Source organism: Melanotaenia boesemani, chromosome 9 (genome assembly GCF_017639745.1).
Source record: "Melanotaenia boesemani isolate fMelBoe1 chromosome 9, fMelBoe1.pri, whole genome shotgun sequence".
Classification (NCBI taxonomy): Eukaryota; Metazoa; Chordata; class Actinopteri; order Atheriniformes; family Melanotaeniidae; genus Melanotaenia; species Melanotaenia boesemani.
In genome coordinates, this window is record NC_055690.1 from 25,574,133 (window position 1) to 25,596,702 (window position 22,570).

Here is a 22,570-nt window from a genome sequence, read left to right on the forward strand (position 1 = left end):
CTTTTGAAATACAGAACAGAAAAGAATTGATTTTTTTTTTAAATATTACAAAGCAGAATTTTGTTGCCACTTAATTTAAACTGTCTTCCTTTAGAGAGCCGTAAACCTGTTGTGAAGAAGGTATAATGTAGAATTTAAGAAGACATAAATTGTTGAAATGTTGCACTTCTTGAACAGAGAGCTGGTCCATGTCAGAACTGCTAATGAGGCCAGCAAGTGTAAGAAAACCCAGTTAGCATTTGCTTTGGGAAAACAGAGAGTGGAGCAAGAAACCTCTGCATTATCTGGATTTATGTCTTTTCTTATGTCCAGTATTTAAAGGTTTCTCATATTTTGATGCATGAAGTAATACTGCATCTTTTAAAAAAGTGAATTCTCCATCTCTTGTCTTTTCCAGCTTGTCCACAGGGGAGCTATGGGCAGGCCTGCAGCAGTCTATGTCACTGTCAGAATGGAGGCTCTTGTGATCAAGTGACTGGGAAATGTTTGTGCCCCCTAGGGGTGCAAGGCTTGCACTGTGAAGATGGTTTGTATTGACATACACAAATACATAGTGCGCTTACATGTACGAATGCAAACACCATTTTGAATCATTTTAAGATAAGAAATGAAACATAGAGAAAAATGTAGAAACTATTTTTTATGTTAGAACATTTTGCCTTATCTTATTTATACCTGAAGTATTATCTTGGGACCAAATAGATAAATCTTAAGTAATTTTAAATCATTTAAATAACTACATATTTCAAATTATATAAAAACAGCAAATGTCAAAAACTGAGAAATTGTATTGCTTTTGGAAATAGCAATAAAATAAAGTGAATTTGAGGTTTGCAAAGTGTTTGTTACTGAGTCAACAAAAGATGAGATGTTGTTTAAATTAAAGAAAAACAAAGCAAAGAAAACTGCATTATTTTAATTGGCTACACATATCAAAAGAGTAATATTGACTTTTGCTGTCTCAGATGCTTTAACAATGTTGAGGCATGATTTGGAGCAACGTGTACTGCCATCTAGACATAAGTCTATTTAACAATGTAAAACAAAACTACACTCTGCACATTTTCCAATGGTGTGGCTCTGTAGTAAAAGAAAAATTGGCCTACATGCAGATTATATTCAGTGTATTAACAAAAGTGACTGCTCTCTGCATAACTAGAACACAAACTGAAAAAACCCCCTAAAATCCTAATATTTTCCATTGCAACAATTGACATTACTCTGTCTCCAGTTAAAAATAGAGTTCATATAATTTGCGAGTCATTGGTTTTATCTACACGTTTCACAGCTTACAGCATCATAATTCATTTATTATCTTAACAGCTTAGTCCAATACGTGTTGCGGGTAAGCTGAGAGGCAGGGTACACCCTGGACAGATCACCAGTTCATTACAGGGCCAACATAGATATGGACAAACAACTATTCACACTTGCACTCACTCCTACGCAGCATTTTAGAGTGACCAATTAACCTAGCATCTGATGGTGGTCCCCTTGCTCTGTGCATATAAGGGCGGGGGGCCTGGGAATGTTTATCCTCCTAAGGGGTGCACAGCAGAAAAAGGTTTGAGAACCACTGCTCTAAAGAATGACAATTTCTCTTAAATTGTTCTCACTCACAGGTTGTGCAAAGGGTTTTTTCGGGAGAAACTGTAGAAGAAAGTGTAACTGCCCCAACAATGGACCCTGCCATCATTTGTATGGAGCCTGCCTTTGCTCTCCAGGGTTATACGGTCGTTTTTGCCATCTTGGTGAGTGAACAGTTCAAGAAAACCAATTGTGTTGATAATGATAATTTCATAAAGCCATATTAGAGTTATAGTATTTAGAAAAATATGAAACTCATTGCATCAGAAAAATAAAGAAAGCTTTGTGGTTGATTAGGTTTGTTACTTTTTCTTATTCCCTTGCAATACATCTACATATACAGTAGATAATAACACGATAATGCAAATATGATATAGTTGCCAAACTTTATGGCCAAAATATATATTGACTAATAGAACATATTGTAGACAATTTACATGTAACGCATCTTCAGTCACTCATTTCCTTATGTAAAGATTACACTGATGCATCACTCTCTGTACTCAACCGTTTGGATGGTGGCACCAGATGAGAGGGAAGCTCCCTTGGTAGCCAGTAGCCTTCCAGTTTTCCCTCAATAAGGTGCACTGCCAAAGCGAACTCCTCATTGTCCAGCATGCCGTCCCCATCTACATCTGACAGCCTCCAGATGTGAGCAAGCACAGAACTGGGCAGCAGAGTGGTTGTCATCCACTCTCTTACTTTTGTGCCACTAAGTTTACCATCACGTGGACTTAAATTGTAGAAAATCTCATCATATTTCGGCTTGTATTTCTCCACAGCCCACTCATCGAAATCCACCTCACTGCTTACGTCATCTTTGGAGAGTTCCTTGAATGGATCTCTCCTGAAATGCTCACGCCTGAATGTTCCCAAAAATTCTCCATCCAACACGCTGGGCAAGGATTTCTTCCTCTGTTCTTGTTTTTGGAATAAAGGAACCAGGTTGGCTATGTCAGTGGTGAGCAGTTTATCCAAGGAAGTCATAAGACTTGACTTCAGTGTCTTGAACTTTGAGAAGTCCTGACCCAAAAGTTTTTCCTGTAAATGAATGCAATCACGTGAGACTTTCACAACACATCACAATGAATAAAATGATTAAATCTGTTTTTTTATGCAGCAATTTGACCTGCATCTTGGTGCAGTCAGGGAAGTCTCCAGCTGGGACTCTATGTTGTTGCTGGATCTTGGTGAAAATTACAGGAAGATTGTAGATCAAATTGTGCTTTTTGCTTTCTTTGCAAAAAATTGTTGGCATTTCCTGCTTCAGATAGCTGATAATGTGTGCATGAGCCTAAGAAGGAAACACATTAAACATGAAATCATTTATAGTTGGGTTTGTGATTATACAACTAAAGCATGAATTAGACTTGTCTCACCCTCACTAAGCGCGCCCTCTTCACCAAATCATTCAGCTTGCGCACTGCAGCATTGCTTGGTAGGTTCCTAATGTCAGTGAGCAGATCCTCCTCCTCCAGCTCTATCAGCTGGTAGTGATCGCACATCTGTCTCGGCTCTGACCAGAAAGATCCAATATAAACCCGCAAGATCTCAGGGGTTCGAAACACTTTCCCCAGTGACCACATGAGGGCACCATACACTCTCATGAGCTGCTGAGAATCCACTCTGTCAGCTTTGTTGAGAACCACACGCAGCTTGTCCTCATAGCCGCACAGAGCCCCAAAGGCCCGGGTGAGCTCATCTGAGAACTCCAGTTTATGTGCATCGAACAGCAGGATGACGCGATCCACACGCTCTGCAAACCAGCGCAGCACTGCTGGGTAGTCATAGCCTGTGGATAAGGAAGAAAAACACAGGGTTTTCATTAGTGCTGTATATAATGGGGAAAGACACGTAGCCTCAAGGCACAGAGGAACATGTAACACATCCCAGTGGCTCTCTCTGGTCTAAGGCCATTTCAGTTACACCCATAGAAAAATGCATCCATAAAACAAATGCTGCTTGTCTCCTCCCAGTTAAATGTTACATAGCTTTCATCTGCTGTGCTTCTAACTGAAATGTGTGATTTATGTTGGACTGATATTTTCTACTTTAATGCATCTACTATGACTTTTCTTCCATAGGAGTTTAAATACTGACAGCAGCAGTGCAGTTCAACAGTAACAATCTATGACTAAGTATCTGGAAGCAAAGATCTTTTGACTCCTCCTGACGCTGACAAGCAACGCAGAAAGCATTCTGTCTTACCTCGGCTCAGTTTTCTTTTAGCAGCAGTTAAAATGCCTGGTGTGTCGATAATGCTGATGCTCTCTAGGACTTGGTTTGGCATCTGGACGCACTGAAATCTTAAAAAAAAAAAAAAAAAGGTTTTTATAAGTACGCCTATGTTTGTGAATGCATACTGTGGTGTAAAATTTCAGTAAAAAAAAATTAGGACTTGGTATTATAATTAAATCAGTCTGAACAGAATTTCTAAATCATTTCAGTCTGTCTGGAGTGATTTTTTTATTTGCTCAGACTATTTTAATGATTTTATATATTGCAGATGTTGGAATAAACAAAGTTCTTACACTTTTAAACTCATTCTGAAATTGTTCTACAATTTGTAGACAGGTTTTCACAAGTTGCTGAGTCTGTTATCTTTACTTCTGAGAGACTCTGCCACCCTAAAGTGCTCTTTTTATATTCAGTCATGTTACTGATCTGTTATTAGTTGACTGTTGTGTTGCAACAACTGTTTTATTTTTTAGTAACACTGACTTTTCCAGCCTTTTGTTAACCCGTCACAACTTTTCTGAGGTGTAACATTGAACTCAAGATGAGCTATTATTTTTTTGTGAAATAGTAAAAAAACCTCACTTTCAACATTTGATATGCTTTTTATGTTCTTTTGTGAATGAGACTTGTGAGGTTTGCAAATCATTGTATCCTGTTATTATTTTACATGTGTAGCATGCCAACTTTTTTTTAACTGTGTTTGTAAAAGAGGGATTTAATCTGTCTGCAACACTCTGTATCGCTTTCATCTGCTGATTCCCCTCACCTGTTCAAAAATGAATTTCCAAAAGGGTCTAAGTTGCGAAAGGGCTTTTTTGGATCCACTGTAAGAGCATTCCCAGGGATGATCCGTTCCTCCTCTCCATACATGAGGGCAGTGAAGCAGTCAGTGGTTGGCTCTGGCCCAACTCTGCTACCAGCGAAATCTTGCTCTATGAGATATCTGAGAATCCACATAGTGCAAACCCCCACTACCATCAGCCTTACTTTAACACACTATGTAATACATGTACACAATACACCTGCGTTATTTAAAATCCTCAGATTTCCTTGTCTTACCTGATGAAAGTTGTCTTTCCCGTTGAGTACTGACCCATCACCAGCACCATTGGTTTGTTGTCAAAGTCAGCATCCTCGTAACTCGGTGAGTGAAAGTGATGGAAAGAATAGTATTTCTCTATCGGCAATAGCCTCTTGTAATAAAGATTCTTTAGCTCCTCTGTTACAATGTTGATTTCCCCCAGTGTTTTGGGGGCGCTTCTGAACATCCAGTTGGACATGATGAGGACGTTTCACCCTTGATGTCTCGATGAGGAAGCAGCTCGGGCTTCAAACACCAAACTGTGATAGAAGAATGTGCACAAGGAATATTATCAGATTCTCACAGCTGTCTGCCCCATCCTGCAGTGGGACGTTGAGGGTGGAGAGGGTGTAACCAGAGCCTGCAGCTGCACCTAACATAAAGCCAATGTCGAGAGGGACAGGGTGGAGTGCAGTTTGGCATTTGTCGTAGAGTAGGGACAATCTTGGCAGGATTCACCCACAGTGATTGGGGATGTTGTGATTCTTCAGCTTTAAGTCATGCAAATGACTTAAAAGTTTTCAGTTGGTGTTGCTCCATGATGAAGCGTAGAGAAGAATAAGCATATGAGTTGCATTCTTTGAGTATATTTTGTGTAAAACTGGAAGCAGTGATCACATGACTTAGACTAGCAGAAGCATAAAACTGTGATAACATGGTGTGTTTGTGTGGCTCGGGACCAAGCGTAATTTGATCTTCGAGAGTGTTTCCTTTTAGCATATTTTTTCAATTACCAACTAAACAAGCAAATGTTTCTCAGAGAATTTAATTATTTTACTTAAGCGTAAAAAAAGAAGTCAAAGTACACACGGCTGACGAAACTGCAAATGGCTCATTAAATCAGTTATGGTTCCTTTGAACTTTGTCTTTTCCTCCCTTGCCCCCCCCCCCCCCCCCCCCTTATTTTCAACTAATCCTGTCCATCCCTCAGTTTGTCCCAGGTGGACTCATGGTGCCGGCTGTTCCAAAGAATGCAAATGTGTTCGAGAACTTTCCTCTGGCTGTGACCCCAAAACAGGAAGCTGTTTCTGTAAAGAGGGATACCATGGTCTGCAGTGTGAGAAAGGTACAAGTACTTTTCAAAATGTCCCTTAAGTTTTATCTACATCGTGAACATTTTAAGGTGAGCTGCCCAGCTTGGACCTTTAGCTAGAAGTTGATTTAGAGGCCATATTATTGGGTTGACAGTTTCAAAGTTTCAAATGCTGGATGGATCCAGGTTTATTACCTGCTTCAGCATTGCAACAGTGATGTCAACCACTGAAGGGACATAAACTTGGTGTTCTGCTATTTCCCTGTAATGCAGTTTTGATATAATGGCCTATAATAGAAAAGCTGTTTGTGATATCAGTGTGAGAGCTCTTGGACACTAGAATCCTGTTTTTTTTATGTTTGCCATTTCTGTCTTTTTTTAAATAAAGTTTTGCAAAATAATGTGTTTTTCATCATGTTATTCCTCCCCTTGTTCTGTTGTCTATGTCCCAATGCAGAATGTGATCCAGGCTTTTTTGGTGCTGGCTGTGAGCAGCCATGTGACTGTCCAGGTGGAGGGTTATGTGACTCCAGGACTGGAGCGTGCAGCCAGCGATGTCCTGCAGGCCTTCATGGAGATCACTGTCAGCTGGGTGAGACACAATGCTGCTTTAAATCATTTATAAGGAGGTACAGCACAATTAGCAAGAACTGATATGTAGTCAAGTTATTGCAGGTCTAATTTATGTGGTTGAGTTTCATTCACCCATAACATCAAATACGGTTGATGTATGATATCCCTGCAGAAAGACAGAGGCTACGGTGAACTCGTGGTTATATATTTCACTAAAAGATCCAAGTATGTGTGAGGATATGTGAAGTATGTGGGCTTGCATACAGACACATATTGACTTGTGTGGTAATTGTTTGCATTTTATGCTTGTGCACATGCACACCCTTCTTGATAAACCACTGAAAATCACAAAGCAACACAAACTGTTGAATGAGTTTCTCCACCTTCACAGTGTTCTTAATTTCTTTCATGCAAATCTTTATTCTTTCATGCTCCTATTCATGCTGTGCATCTTTTGATGGACTGAATGAATTTTGTAGGCAAAATAAATATGTTTTTTTTTTTTCTTGTATTCACTTGGTCAGTGCAGTTGTTCATGTTATTATAAACTGCACAGCAGGGAGTCCTCTGGCTGTTTACTCTGCTGGTTGATGAAAAGTTCAGCCCTCTGTGCTTTGCTCTAAATTCATACTGAAAATGTTTAGTAACCTCATTTAAAAATGTGGCTTTGTGTCGATGTGGAGTGAACTAAGACAACAGAGCAGAGTTACTGTATGTCAGCATTATTACACAGTCCAGACCTGGGCCTGCGAAGTTTATCAAAGACAAATAAAAAGATTAACTAATATTTTCTGGATTGTACTGAGCTCAAGTTGCAGTTTACTTTTGTTACTACTCCAGAAGCAATTGGCAGAGGCGGAATAAGTAAACTTTCTATAAAGCTTTACTTGTTGCTTTCTTTCCTACTAATGTGCAGTCCTGTCTCTTTTCTCTTGAGCTATGCTGCATTTTTTGTTATCTATCTCTGTCTTTAATTTCATTGACTCCAGTGTGCCAAGCTGGAAGCTATGGCGAGAGCTGTCGTCTGACCTGTGACTGCCAAGGAGCTCCTTGTGACCCCATGACAGGACAATGCATCTGTTCCGCTGGGAAGACAGGAAACTCATGCCAGGAAGGTATTTAGTTTGTTACACTGTCCTTTGAAAATAATATTCAGGAAACACAATTCTACAAGGCCAGTATGAACTCACTGACTTTACAAGCTTGCCATGTTAACTCATTAAACAACTGTGGTGTTTGTGCTCTTTGTGCTTCTCTGAGCCAAACCAATTATCATCTTGACATTTGTGTTGTAGTAATATATGCAGTGAGAAATTACACCTCTTAACCCCAAATTATTTAAGCATAAGGGGCTTTAGGGCTTAGCCGTAAAGTAAGCAACATAAGTGGCTTATTGCACAGTTAATCTGAATGATGTTTGCTGCTTCCCAGAGTGCCCTGATGGATCCTGGGGGTTAAAGTGTCAGTTTTCCTGTCCTGCTTGTGAGAACAGCGGCTCCTGCAACAAGCAAACTGGTATTTGTGACTGCATGCCAGGCTTCATGGGAAACCTCTGCCAAGAAGGTGAGTTTGTATGTTTTTTTCTTTGTTAGGGAAGAAAAAAAAATCAAATTGTGTAGGATTTTCTTTTTATTTAAACATGGGGCTGTATTGATTTGGTGAATTTGACTAAAAAAAGAAATGTTTTCTAATAAATGACCTGTTGTACTTAGAGTGTCCTGCAGGGTACTATGGAAAAGGCTGTCTTATGCACTGTTCTTGCCACGCTGATGCCAGATGTGACCCACAGAATGGACACTGCTCCTGTCCTCCTGGTAGAAGAGGCCATGATTGCGCAACACGTAAGAATTTGTTTGGCAGACAAATGGAGAAAGTTTGAGAAAGCAGCAAAGAATGCATATCATCAAAACCTCATGTCAAACTTTCATGTTGTGTGCTACAGCATGCCAACCAGGTTTCTGGGGCCAAGGCTGCATCACTACATGCATGTGCCAGAACCGCTCTCTAGGCTGTGATCCAGTCAACGGCCAGTGTGTGTGTGAGGCAGGCTACACTGGAGAACACTGTGAAAAAAGTAAGTTTAGTTGCATCAGTTTACAAAAAAATACTTTAGTAAATGCTGCCTCCACGAGGCTTCTGCAGATACTGCAGATTTTGAGTTCATTTTTAATAGAAATACTTTCTTTAAAATTTAATCTATTTGTTAAACATTTTTTCCATTTCTGAAACACCGTTACACAAACTAAAAATTTTAGCTGAGTTCATTTTTGTTGCATGTTTTCTGCTGATGGTCATGACTGAAGATATTTGAAGTATTTGTTGCTAAACATTATTTTTTTCATGTTATCTGATTATGTTTACACACACTACCCTCCACAGAGTGTTTAAATGGCAGTTATGGTCATGGCTGTGCTCAACAGTGCCAGTGTCAAAACGGAGCCCACTGTGACCATGTGAGTGGAGCTTGCATGTGCTCTCCCGGATTTACTGGAACTTTCTGTGAAAAAAGTGAGTCATTTGTGTAGTCTGTCTTGGATGCCACCTTTAAAAATACCTTTAAGGGGAATCTGAGGTTGCTCTAACTTGTCTATTATGTTTGTTATCATTGTAAGCTTAATTCAGTCATAGACACTTAAAAATGTTTTCAAAATGCTCTTATTTGCACACTGAATGTGAACCAATGATTTGCTGTCCACTAGGGTCTATTGAACGAAATTGGTGAACATTAAAGATAATACATGTAAATGAAACATGGGGGTGTATTCAGATAGTCCATCATTTAAGGTCCTTTCATTGTATAAAGAAAACTGTTTGCATATTTACCCATGGGAAAAACTAAACACATATAGGTTTTTGACTTTCTTAGACCTTACATACTGTTTGGATCAAATTTAACCTGATTTGACATTTGACAGCAGTAAAATTACCCTGACCACTATTCCTTTTTGCTTGAAATATGATGAATTTACCCAGAAACAGACACCAAGGACCATAACCTTCTAAATGAACTGCATTTATATATTTTTTGTCATATTTGACCACACCACATGCAACATTCATCCAATCACACACACATACTTTTACAGCACTTTTGAGTGTATACTAAGCGCTTTATCTATCACACACATTCATTCCTGTCTGGGACAACCAGGAACCGATCCACTGATCTTCTGGTTGGTAAACGAGTGCAAACTGAGCTACAGCACCACTGCTTTGAGAGTAAATTATAATAAGGATTTTAATTATTTAATGTTTTGTGTTCTAAGTGGTGAATGTTGAGTTAGTATTGATAATTATTATGTCTAGACTACCAGTCAAAAGTTTTAACATGCTTACATTTAATGGTAAAGTGTGAAGTTCACCAGAAATGTACAGAAACACAGTAGACATGTCTTTTCAGGTCAAATGAGTCCATGTTTTAGCTTGTTCTTTTTTTTAAGAAAAATAGATATTGGTATATACCAAAGACAAAAAAGATCATCCAGGCTGTTATTAATGAAAAGTGCAAAAGGTAGCATTAGGTACTATATAAGGCAAGGCAAGTTTATCTGTACAGCACTGTTCAACGACAGAGTGATTCAAAGTACTTTATAGAAATATTGAAACATCAGAAAATTAGAAACATAATTTAACATTTAACAAAAGAGAAAGGAAAAAGTAGGAACATTGGATAAAAACAGTATTAAAATAAGTTTAAAAATTCAGGCTTAAAAGAAACAGTTCAGATTTAGACTTCTAAATAAAAACTAGTGAAATGCAGCAGAGAACAAGTGGGTCTTCTACCTGGATTTAAATAAACAGTGTTTCAGCTGATCTGAGACTTTCTGGGAGTTTGTTCCAGACATGTGGAGCATAGAAGCTGAATACAGCTTCTCCATGTCTGGTTCTGACTCTGGGAACTGATAAGAGACCGGATCCGGATGAGGTGAGGGTTCTGGTAGGTTCGTACTGGGTCAAGAGGTCACTGAAGTATTTTGGTCCTTAATCATTCAGAGCTTTATAGACCAGGAGCAGAACTTTAAAGTCTGTTCTCTGATGAACAGGCAGCCAGTGTAAAGATCTTTTACCCTTGATATATTATTAAGGTGATAGTAGGATGAACTTGTGATTCATAAGGATACATGGGTGACTTGCATATGTGGGAGGACTCCATATATATACATACACTACCAGTTAAAGGTTCGGACATGCTTACTCATTAGATTTAATGGGGAAGTGGTGGTGTATATATTTCTGTTATAAAACTGCATGAATTCAGACAGTGTGTGCTTGTCTGTCCTGACTTTAGACCAAATCTTTCTCCTGCAAATGTCTGGATCACTATTAGGAGGATAATCAGACAACAAAAACTATGGACTGATGAGCAGCTAAAATCTTGTAATTAAGCAAAAAAATCAATGCAGATTCCCCTGCAGAAATGCAAAAATTAGTATCCTTAGTTCACTAATTATTAAAAAGTGTAACTGAAGGGAAATTTAATTGGTAAACATTTTTTGAGTGTGGTGCATCAAAATGGTTGTGTTCAACACATGTGAAATCATTTACATTGTACTTGTGTTAATAAAAGTCTGAATGAACTAACAAATTACAGATTTTAATTTTCGTTGCATTTCAGGAAACTTTCAAATTTTCCTGGAAATATAGCTTGTGTTTTATTTGAAAGAAATAACCAAATCAATGTTTGATTAAAAAAAGAGAAAGAAATCAGTCACAGCCTCAGATTTCATATTTGATATTATTCAACGTACGTAATAATGTATAAAGCTATCAGATTGTTGATAAATTTAAATCCCTCAGCCAGATTTAAACTGTGACATAAATAAAAATATTAAAATGATATTAAAAATATTAAAAGATTTTAATTTTATTATTATTGTCTGAGCTAACCTTGTTGGGCTCCAGATGATTTGGGAAACATCTTAAGTCATGATAATTAACCTAACCTCCACTGAAGGTAATACAATTCCTCTGCATCAACATTCTCACAGTTTAAGTCTTAATACACAAGAGGGTGCTACAGGACATGAATCAGATTTTCTCATCTTTGCCACAGTTTTAACGGATGCTCATACAGATTCAATGAATCACCAGATTGCTAGTGTAATGTCATGAGTGAAACTTTTGTGAGACCACACAAATCCCAAGATGTAATTTGTATTAGTCATTCTGGAATGGATGAGCTGTGTCTTTGCAGCAGCTCTGTCATAGCAAACCCTTCATGTAATTATTCATCTCATCATTATGATGTTTGTCCAGGACTGCAACAGTCCAAGAGTTTTACCAATGTAATAGATTTGTTCTTGATTATAGTCCTTTGACTTGAAGTGGCCCTGTGTTATTACAGGCTGTAAGATTTACTGTGAGTTCACTACCAGGCCCAGTAATTCATACCACCTCTGTAGTACACAGGGCATTGTAAATCAGGGCCAAGTCACAATGGAACAGGACTTCACATCCGTAGTCATAACAGTGTAATGGCTTCACATGTAGTCCTTATTCTGATTGGATGTAGCTTTGGAAACAGGCTATCCATCTGACCAGTTTTTATTTTCTGAAGACTCGATCCCCTTAACCAGAGGTGTCCAGTTTCTCAGTCTTTTGCTGGGCCTCTTCCTTCAGGAGGAGTACGGAAGAGGCCTGCACTGTGAGAAGGTCCAGGTCTCTTTAGTTCATCTGGTCTTAGCGTTAAAATGGAAAGTATTTCCTTTGCTCTGCAGTGCTTGATACTGCTGTACATGGGCAATTCTCATCTACACGTAGCGTTAAGCGTGCATGTTGTTATTTATAGAAATAACTGTTTCCACAAGACTCAGATGGCTCATTACTATGCCGAAAGCATTGTTGTGGTGCTGGCGTTGATGCTAAACTGTTCAGTCAATTATTATTTAAGGAAATAGGCTTTTGTGCTGACAAGGGTCCAACACACCACTTCTTCAATTAACGGGACTCATGCTGGTCTGCGGCTTTGATGTTTGCTTCAAAACACTTCATTTGGTTGCAGTAGAAAGAGTTCTTGTACAACTAGCATTGAACATCCGCATTATTGTTAGAGAAACTGGGTTGTTTAGATATTGTATAGTCCCTGAGTGGCACCAGGAAGTTCTATTCTATGTTTTGCCTATCCGCTCTATTTCTATGGTGTGCTCTCCCTGGCTGTGTGGTCCCTGGACCTGCTTTATGGGCTGACAGCAGTGGCTCTTACACAACCAGGGATCTGGAAATAATCCTGCTGTCTTAAAGAGCTCATTTAGGGTAGAGATGGAGCCATTCAATGATGGCACAGTACGTGTGTTTGTGAGTGTGTGTGTGGCTGTTGACTGAATACCCTGCCCACCTATAAACATAGTCTTATGTTGTTTTTAAAGTGTGTTATAAATAAAGTTGCAGTTGTAGTTGCAGTCGCAGAAGAACCTACATGTACTAACGCTAGCAGACAATGTGCTAATATTCAATGACAGATTGCTGCTCTGTGGTTAATATGGAAACTAGTCTCCTTCTGCTGTCATATACATAAATAATATAGATGGAAAAATCATCTAGTCCTTACTCTATCTTATTACACTGTGAATATTTAGAAAACAAAGTAAGTAGCAACCAGCTGCTGCTAATAACTTGATTTTTGTTCCATCACTAAGAATGAGAACCTCTATCAAAGCAGATGTTTAGTCTGCATGCTGGTCCAATGCTTCCCATCAGTCTGGGAGGGGTTATAAGGTCATTTACAAACAATTTTGATTTCATACTTGTACAGGGAAAAAGATCATTTTCAAGTGAGAAAACACTGAGAATACGTTCAAGACATGATTATCTTCTCAGCAGTGGATGTTTCAGCAAGTTCATCCCAATATCAGACTGTGCAATGTTCAGAAAAAATAGGTGTGTTTTGTCTGCAAGTTATGAGGTGGAAGTCTCTTCTCTCTAAAAAGAACTTGTCAGGAGGGCTTCAATTTACAATATCTTCTGAATAAACCATTGGACATTGAGAAAGATAAGACTAAAGTGGAGATGTCTGGCCATAATGCTCAACAGCACTTTTCTAGGAAAGCCATAGACAGTATATCAACAAAAACACCTCATATCAACTGTTAAGCACAATGGTGGAGATGATAATTTGTGCTTGTTTTTCAACCATACGACTTCGGCATTTTGCAGTCACAAAGTCTACCTTGAACTCCTCTATAGAGTGAAGTATTGTGAAGTTGAATGTGAAACCTCACAAGCTTAGCTTAAAGGGTTTCTACAAGCTACTGAATTATCAGTTTTTCTCCCATTGATTCTGCATTTTTCTAAGTTACTGTTAAACACATGTTGCACTGACCTAAGGTTTAGTATAGTAGATGTCTACTGTAGTAATGTTGAATGTTCATATTTTAAGCTAGAGATGTGTTGAACCACTTTTTAATTGATAAATAATATATATAGAAGCAACATTCTTCTCCTGAAGGACTAGCCTGAGCAGCTTGTTGCCATGGTTTCAGTAAGTAACTATCCTAACAATAAACAACAGACAATAAACCAGCAACAGTGCTACCACTGAGTTAACGTACAGCTGTATGAATATGACAGCATCCTCAGTGGGCTAGCTTTAATAACACTGCAGCCTAACCACTACAGAAGCAGGCAAAGACGTCATGCTGTCAGCGTGGGAACACAGAGATGGCCATGCCAGAAACTGCTGAGCAGGAACGATACTTTTCCCAATTTGAGGCCTTGAGGCAGAAATAAAAGGAGTGGACAGCATCATCATTTGGAAGATGAAAAAGCTGTAATGCCTTAACTGGAAAGGAACACCCTCTGGCATTTATGATGCATAAAATCACCTAGTGTAAAGAAGCATACAGTATATGAAATGATAAACTGAAGAAAGATTAGAAAGTTGGGACGTACTATGCCCTCTCCACGCTCAGATTTTGCAACAGAAAACATACCTCAGTTCTAATTTCGTACCATAAACATGTAAATGTGAGCTGGTATGACAATAAAGTTCCTTGAATCCTTGAATCCTTGAATCCTTGAATCCTTGAGATGTATCTGCGTCGGCTGTCACCCCAGTTAAACTTTGGCACAGGAAAAGCATTGTTTCTGTAAATAAAGACCCGAACTGAAGAATATTTTTTTTTACAAAATACAATTATAATGCTTGAGTTAGCCTGTGGTCTCCACGGTGACAAATTGAGCGATCAAAAAAATAGGCTGCAAATAAACACAGTTATTTCCTGCTCTGGTGAAGTCATGCTTACAGACAATATTTATATCACAGCAGTGGAAAGGATCATTCAACCCAGTCTCTGGCTAGCTTCTTCTGGATAGGAGGCACTATGTTTACAAAACTCTGTGAGTGTCACTTAACTATGCACCCTCTTGCAGAAAATGGGAAACAGATCCTCACACTCGCATCTCCTTGCATCAGCAGCAACACTGCAGGTGTGTGTATGTGGAGCACAGTAACCAGGCTTTGTTTTGCTGTGTGTTGGTGGGGTCTGTGGACACAGCAGGTGCTCTATTTACCGGCTCTTTGTGCCCCCTTTTACCCTCAAAAGGGGAATGGCCTCTGTGCCGCCATAAACTTTGATGTGGCCCAGATCCACTGCACATGTGTGGGACAGGAGCTCACTTAACGAACCCAGGCGCTCTGCAGCACCCACAGCGTGGTACTGCAATTTGATATTGGTATTTTAGGAAGGTGGCAGGACTGAGAGGGAAAGTAGGATGAGGCGAGTGAGAGGTGGGGAAGGGAAGAGAAGGAACTACTTGAAAAAAGTTGGCATCCAAACCTTTTCCTCTCTTCTTTTGTGAAACTGCCAGTTCTAACCAATTGGATGTTTTATCTCGACCCTCAGTGTGCCCGAACAGCTTTTACGGTCTTGACTGTGGCCAGATGTGCGAGTGCAGGAACGGTGCCCGCTGCCACCACATCACAGGAGCCTGCTTATGCACCGCCGGCTGGGCAGGACCACACTGCATTCTGGGTAATGGAAGCCACATCATTAAAACAGGGTGTGAGGGAGGCCCTCACTGCAGCCCATCACGACATCCTCTCCTTAAACACAACTAAGATGTGTTTGTGAACAATTATCTCTATAATGAGACATTACCAATGACTTTTTTTAGGGATGGGTATGGGAGGAGAAAGGAGGAAGGACAAGCATGCCCTCTGGCACAGATGGTTTAATTGAGGTCTATTCTGGATAAATGCACCCACATGTATGTAGTGATCAACATCAGGAGGAGAACATAGCTTGGAAGAGTCTTTTAGTAGCTAACCAATCAGTGTTCTCATGCTAAAGTTTCTTGAGGATTTCATGCCTTTGTTTTAATGAAGCCAGTGAAATGCCCACTAAAGTTCTTAAGTCTGTCATTCTGCAGCCTTATTCAAGACTTTCCTCTTGCCACAGCCATTTTGTGGTTCCAACAACCAGGACCAGAGTCAGCAGAAAGCCACTAGCATGACTTAATGGCCCATCTCTGTCATTAGCGCATTTTCCTCTTTCTTAGACTCTAAATGTCATGTTGAACTTTGATCATTAATGAGAAGTTTGTGATTTGTGTCATGAAAACCATGACGTCTAAAAATATCACTTGAGCTCACTGTTCTCAAACGTTTGCAATAGATGTTAATCCAGTGCATTAAAAGGTGTTAGTGAATGTGTTTTGTCTAGATTGTGTTACACTATCATGCTGCTGTGTGTTTGTTTCATGTGGGCAGAATGTCCAGAGGGTCATTTTGGAGAGCAGTGCAGTCAGATATGTGAGTGTCAGAATGAAGGCAGGTGTGACCACATCACCGGGCGATGCAGTTGCATGGCCGGATGGACTGGAGTCAACTGTCAACTACGTGAGTAGTTCATCACTTCAGCCACTTCAGCAAAACTACCCAGGATTTATGCTGTTAGATGCATAAAGTTGTTGATTTTTGTGCATTTTAGTTTTTACAAAACTTTTGTATTTGATGTGAGGCCTTAAGTGTCGTAGATTCTGACATGAGATTATATTTTTTTAGAGGATATTCTCTGCTGATTAGACAAAATCTAGCACACTCTTGTAATCTATTCATATTAATAACTCTGTATTCTCTTTCATGGGTGTGTGGGTGTGTATGTGTAGCCTGCCCTCCAGGACATTACGGGAAAGATTGTTCTGGTCAGTGTCTGTGTCAACATGAAGGCTCTTGTAATGACGTTAGTGGTCAGTGCTCCTGCCCACCAGGATGGACTGGAGTTGCTTGTGAATTAGGTGTGTAGCCTACTCTGTATCTTGGATATAAGGAAGGTCCCAAAGTTGCTTCCTGTAATCAAACATATTGCCTCTGTGTTTTACTAGGTCAGCATCTTAGTAAAATTATTACATTTGTGAGATGTGCAGTATTGTATTTGAGAGTAACTTCCTTTCCCTTTCCTCCCAGAGTGTGAAGAAGGGCTTTATGGAGAGAACTGCACCCAGATCTGTAGATGTGCAAATGGAGGGAGATGTGACCGAGTGACAGGAAAGTGTTTATGTCTACCTGGTTGGATAGGAGAGCTCTGTCAATCAGGTGACTTGTAGTTAATTTAACATAACAGCTGCATATAGATGTACACAAAAGCATTTCTTGATACATCTTGCGGACACTTGTGAAAGAACAGTGGGAACAGTGGTAAGGTTTATTTATTCCTGGACTCTGATGTGTGCTGACCAAGATGGCTTTTGTGTTTTGTTTGAAGCCTGTTCTAAGGGATTCTTTGGCGAGAGCTGTGAGCAGAGGTGCGAGTGTGTCCACAGTTTGAGTTGCCACCATGTGACGGGTCACTGTGAGTGTGAGTCAGGCTGGAGAGGAGCCAGGTGTGACAAAAGTGAGTGTGTTCAGGAGTGGGGAAATTGCATTGAAACTGCCAGGACATAGCATTATGGGTAAACTGCATGTGTATATCCACTGTCAGCCTGCCTCCCCGGGTTCTACGGCACTTCCTGTGCCCAGCGGTGTCAGTGCCAGGCTGGTGTGCCCTGTCATCATGAGAGTGGGAATTGTGGCTGCCCAGCTGGACTCACGGGGCCTAGCTGCGAGAAAAGTAAGATTATATCTGCAAATTTAGTTCAAAACAAAATTATTGGCAAGGTGCTCACTTCATATATACAGATTAAAATGACTTTTGCTTTGTTTTGCCACAGTAAAAGATTACAATTTACTCCATTGTAGGAAATGCTCTCCACCCCTATGAGACCCTTACTATCACAGGACTATATGAGAGTGTTTCATTATTTACACTATACCCTGTAGGGCTGTATACAACCAGCTTCACTACTCAGCCCTTCTTCACTCCTCCACCCCCTTCACAGCCTCAGCTCCCTTCCTTTCCTCACACACACTCCCCAGACATCTGATAAATGTTACACACCGGTTGCCAAGTAAAACAGAAGGCATTGTTTTTGTCTCCTCGGCGGCGGATAAGGGCTTTTGGAAAGCAGACATGCATAATGACAGCGCCGTAATTGCCTCTTTAGTCTGGAGTCTTTTCTTATCTGTCCCCCACGCTGCCTGACTGAGTAGCTGAGTGCTCCGGTCTCACCCACAAACGTGTTTGGTTCACAGATTCATCTTGGTCGCTATGACTGATTGTCTGAGGACTTCATTCATTATTGTGATGAGTGTATATGTATGGATGCAGAAAGAATGTGTGAAAGAATGTCCCTCTGTGTCGACCTGGGTTTGGGCACCAGGGAAAGTTGCTGGGAGTGTTGGTTTTTGTTGCCTGTTAAATGCTGAATGTCCCAGTATGTCCAGGGAATTATCTGAAGGAGGAAATGACATGCATCCTTGTTCCCACAAACTTCTGTATGTGCACACATTTAAGGCCTTATCTGTGAAACTATGCATTACTATACAATGTTTACTGTTCATACCATTCATATTTCAAACTATAAAATATAAATAAATAATTAAATAAATAAATAAAAATATGAAGAGACTGGCAGAGTCTGAAAGATATTTCCCCTACATTTCTAAATCTTGTGCTATTATTGTTTGCTGACATCTGCATGATGCTACATGGTTCTGGTTGTGTCATTTTAGCCTGCCCTGCTGGCATATTTGGGCAAAACTGCAGTCAGCTGTGCCAATGTTCCGGTGTCCAAGAACAGTGCCATCCTGTTACCGGCAAATGTAGCTGCTTACCTGGCTATTATGGGGCTCGCTGTGAGCTTCGTAAGTATATGCTCCCATTAACTTTCTGCTCTCGGCATGGATTATTATTAGGTGTGTGCTGTGTGGTCGAGTTTTTTAAAATTTCCATTGAAGAAAGAGATTCATTTGAGAACTGTTGCTCACATTTTTTTACACATCATTTGTTCTGTATTGGTTTTTTATATTTGATAAGTTTATATTTTTTTCAAAACAAAGTTTTTTTTAGTTGTCACTATTAGTTAATGTTAACTCTAGTCTCTCTGATCAGAGAGAGACTAGATTGATGTAAGTCTTTTTGTGTGTGTATAAAGTCATGTTTTTGCAACTGGTACAAAATTGATGCATTCACCTTTTAATCAGAACAAGAAACATGTAACACTTTTGTTGGTCTCATTTCATTGGCTTTTGCGTTCATTGTGTAACAGACCCATCTATCCATTCATCTATACCTACTTTGTTCTATTCGGGTAGATAGAGGGCTGGAGTCTATTTAACCTGCCAATGGGTGAGAAGTGGGGTACATCGTGGACAGGTCATCAGTCTATCAAAGAGGCCAATACAAAGTGGAGTGGGTAGTTGGGGGGGGCACCTTACACTGTGGGGTGATAATGATAACCACCACACCAATGTGCAGCCTTTGCAGAATTGATTTTAGGAGATTGTTTGTTTTAGAGCCTCTTAACAGTCTGGCTGTATTGTCTTAGTCTTACTAAAATGTTCTAAAATACTTATATTAACCAACCAGGTGCTTACTGTGGAACAGCTCATCTGTTCATACAAGAACTGCTGAAATGACATTGTATTGTATTTTATGGAATACATCTTATGGAAAACTTTTTTGTTATTTTACTGTATTGGCCCATTGTGTTTTTGTCTCTCTCTCTCTCTCTCTTTTTTTTTTTATATAATGCAGAACTTTAGTTAAACTCTTATTTTAAAGGGGCTGCATAGATAAAATTAACATTGACTTTGACTGCAGTTACCTCTCTTTCTCCTGTTCTTCCTCTTTACTGCTTTCCATGTCCAGGATGTCGAGCAGGTACTTTTGGACCAAACTGCAAGTCTAGGTGCACCTGCATCAATGGTGGTCGTTGTGACTTCAGGACTGGGACGTGCTACTGTTCTCCTGGCTACATCGGAGCTGACTGTGGCTTAAGTAAACTGAATAATTTAACTTTGAGAAACGTACTGTTTAATAGGATTTTTAATGTAATGTGAATGGGAACATTCTCGTTGACTGCAATGGAGGTAATTTACAAGGGCCAAAAAATACCAATTATATTTATCTCCACAGCCTTTGTAATTATGTGTGAATAACAGCATGCATATTTGTGCAGGTTGTCCAAGTGGATACTATGGCAAGGATTGTGTGAGGTTATGCTCCTGTGGGGAAGGAGGGCAGTGCCACCCGACAACTGGGAGATGTATCTGTGGCCCTGGTAGGATGGGCCAATCCTGCCAACAAGGCAAGTCTGGGCTGATGTCTTTGGCTGCTTGTCAGATTAATTAATATATTTGCAGAACTTAAGGATGTATGGTTGGGAAAATTAATAATGAAATAAAACTCAGACTACAAGATGGTTATACTAAAATGGAGTTTCTAAAATGCCATATTTGAAAACACTTGACATTTTCCAGATACGAAGAAATGCTAGGGGATCACAAGCGGCAATTCATTATTTAACTTTGTACAAAAGTACATTACAGATTTCAGTCTTGGCCTTATTTGGCTTTTTATCTTCTACCAGTCTCATTAGTAAACAAAGAGTCTGCACTGACACCGACATGCATCATTTCGAGCCACTGGCTCTAATGAGTTCTGCAGAAACAGACCTAACTAAGAGTGAGAATCATCCACCAAATTGAGGGTATAGTGTTCAACATTTTTTACTGTATACTTAAGGAACAAATTCTCCATTTCCTTAGAGTATAGCCTCTGATGATCACAGGGTTTTTATTCCCGGGAAACGGAGGCAGAGCTGAGTTTTCTTAATCTCTCCTTTTATCAGCAATTCAGATGGATTACAAACGGGAGTTTCCAGTACAACTTGTGCTAAATGTCCTCCTCTTCTTCCCCCTGCATGTACTTTGACGTACTACTATTTAAGTTTCTCTTGTTGAATGTTTATAGAAACCTTTAAGTAGCTCATTCTCTGTGTTCTGTGTCACTGGATTTGGCAAGCAAGCAAATAAATAAACAGGAAAATCAAAGATGTCTTGCTTATTGTTTTCCTGATTCTAAATTACCCAAAGAAGCATGATTATTCTTTTATATCAGTGCCAAATTACTTTGCCATCTCTTTAAATGAACTGTTGCTTAAATAAACATGAATGTGGTTAGTGTTGTGTTGTGTCTGACTGAGCAAATGAGTGTGTTTATAGTTCTTGTCTTATCATGATATTTTCTCAATGTTTCTCCAGCATGTCCGAAGGGACGCTATGGCCTGCAGTGTAAAAGCATGTGCAGCTGTCAGAATGGGGCTTTATGTGACCCTGTTGATGGGTCCTGCAAGTGTGGACTGGGCTGGACTGGACCCCACTGTGACACAGGTGTTCTATGTCTTCAGATACATGAAAAAAAAAAAAGATTGAGTGAATTTTAAAAAGTAAGGTGATGTGGTGACCTATCAGGGTGAACCCTGCCTCAAACCTAGCTACTGGGATAGGCTCAGGTCCCCTGTGACCCTGCTTTGGAATAAGCGAGTATAGAAAATGGATGGATGGAATACTAACTAAAGAATAAGTAGTTGAAAAAAAATAAGCATTTTAATTAACAAAAAAAAAAAAAAAATCATGTTGTGTCAACCTATATTAAGAGTATAAGTCAAAGTAAAAAAATTGAGTTGGACAAATTAGAGACAACTATTCAGATTTACTCATGCAATTAAAAAATATTTTCAACTTAACCTCAAGGACATGAGTAAACCTGAAAAGCTATCCTAACTTTGTTGGATTTAAGAGTGTACTTTGAGTTACCCTCTTAATTTAGGTTCATACAACACCAGAACCCCTTAGTTAAATTTTATTTTAAAAAAGCTTTGGTTGCCTTACTTTTTAAAGTCACTCAGCTTTTTAACAACTTTTTTTTACAGTGCACTCTGTGATCCAAAATGTTTGTCTTGTCTTTTTTTCTAAATTTGAAGTAAAAAGAAAATATCTTGTTTGAAAGAGACCTTGTTAGTGGTAAATCTGCTGCACAGATGAGGATATAGGTCAGCATGTTTGCTTGCTGCTTAATAGAGTGGAGGATGATGCATTAAGTATTGTTTTGTTTTATTTATCATTTTTCTGTTTATGTCATTTTTGTTTAAAATTATGTTTTGACATTTTTCTTGCTAATGATATTTGTGATGCAGTTTATAGCCTTTCATCGAAATGTTTTTATGCTTTAAACTTGCAGTAAATCTTTGCCTACTTATTAAAAAGTCACTTTCCATGCTTATTTACAGACCTTTTTTTTTTTTTTTTACCAACAAATGTTAATAATCTATTTTCTTTTCAGTTTCAGCAACTTGACATTTACGACCATATCATCAAAGATTTCTGTATGTAATCTGTTGCTGTCACTGATCTGAATTTAGAATTTCATAATCCTTTTGTAATTGTGTGTCTGTTTGTGTAGCCTGCTCAGAGGACAAATATGGCCTTAATTGTGCAGAAGACTGTCTGTGCCTTAACAATGGGACCTGTGACCGCTTTACTGGCAGCTGCAGATGTGCTGCTGGCTACTATGGGCCCTCCTGTCAACATGGTATGCAGACTATCACCCTTAATACTAAAACTATTGGTGATAAAGTAGCAAGAGATCTGGCAGACATTTTGAAATAATTTCTTTCCTCATAAAGTGACCTCACCGTTATTAAATGCAACCTCAAAGAAGAAGCATTAACCTGAAGTCTTT

General features: G+C 39.3%; 2 protein-coding genes across 9 annotated transcripts in view; one reads left to right on the forward strand and one right to left on the reverse strand.

Moving 5' to 3' along the window:
- megf6 (multiple EGF like domains 6) overlaps positions 1-22,570 on the forward strand; it is a 62,807-nt gene that overhangs the window by 27,753 nt on the left and 12,484 nt on the right. For 4 of the 8 annotated variants that reach the window (XM_041994489.1, XM_041994488.1, XM_041994492.1 and 1 more), the window contains exons 15-34: positions 398-526; positions 1,623-1,751; positions 5,838-5,972; positions 6,397-6,531; positions 7,502-7,627; positions 7,944-8,075; positions 8,225-8,353; positions 8,455-8,586; positions 8,892-9,020; positions 15,353-15,481; positions 16,219-16,347; positions 16,617-16,745; positions 16,915-17,043; positions 17,213-17,341; positions 17,429-17,557; positions 18,559-18,690; positions 19,697-19,825; positions 20,007-20,135; positions 21,091-21,219; positions 22,292-22,420. In XM_041994489.1, coding sequence (XP_041850423.1) covers positions 398-526; positions 1,623-1,751; positions 5,838-5,972; positions 6,397-6,531; positions 7,502-7,627; positions 7,944-8,075; positions 8,225-8,353; positions 8,455-8,586; positions 8,892-9,020; positions 15,353-15,481; positions 16,219-16,347; positions 16,617-16,745; positions 16,915-17,043; positions 17,213-17,341; positions 17,429-17,557; positions 18,559-18,690; positions 19,697-19,825; positions 20,007-20,135; positions 21,091-21,219; positions 22,292-22,420 — 2,598 coding nt within the window. The remainder of the gene's footprint in view (positions 1-397; positions 527-1,622; positions 1,752-5,837; positions 5,973-6,396; positions 6,532-7,501; positions 7,628-7,943; positions 8,076-8,224; positions 8,354-8,454; positions 8,587-8,891; positions 9,021-15,352; positions 15,482-16,218; positions 16,348-16,616; positions 16,746-16,914; positions 17,044-17,212; positions 17,342-17,428; positions 17,558-18,558; positions 18,691-19,696; positions 19,826-20,006; positions 20,136-21,090; positions 21,220-22,291; positions 22,421-22,570) is intronic. The other 4 variants (XM_041994490.1, XM_041994493.1, XM_041994494.1 and 1 more) reach the window with 4 other exon arrangements.
- Positions 1,745-5,157, reverse strand: LOC121645804 (EH domain-containing protein 2-like). The gene is made up of 6 exons (XM_041994515.1): positions 4,885-5,157; positions 4,592-4,768; positions 3,796-3,893; positions 2,967-3,379; positions 2,717-2,881; positions 1,745-2,628 (listed from the first exon to the last, which is right to left on the reverse strand). The coding sequence occupies exons 1-6, from the start codon at positions 5,103-5,105 to the stop codon at positions 2,065-2,067; spliced, it is 1,638 nt and encodes a 545-aa protein (XP_041850449.1). The 5' UTR covers positions 5,106-5,157; the 3' UTR covers positions 1,745-2,064.

Bases quoted from the DNA above. Each gene is read 5' to 3' on its own strand.
- LOC121645804 (XM_041994515.1), bottom strand. From the start codon at position 5,105: ATGTCCAACTGGATGTTCAGAAGCGCCCCCAAAACACTGGGGGAAATC. The intron at 3,380-3,795 runs GTAAGACAGAAT...CCTTATCCACAG, and splicing joins TAAAAGAAAACTGAGCCGAG to GCTATGACTACCCAGCAGTG. The intron at 2,629-2,716 runs GTCAAATTGCTG...ATTCATTTACAG, and splicing joins CTGACTGCACCAAGATGCAG to GAAAAACTTTTGGGTCAGGA.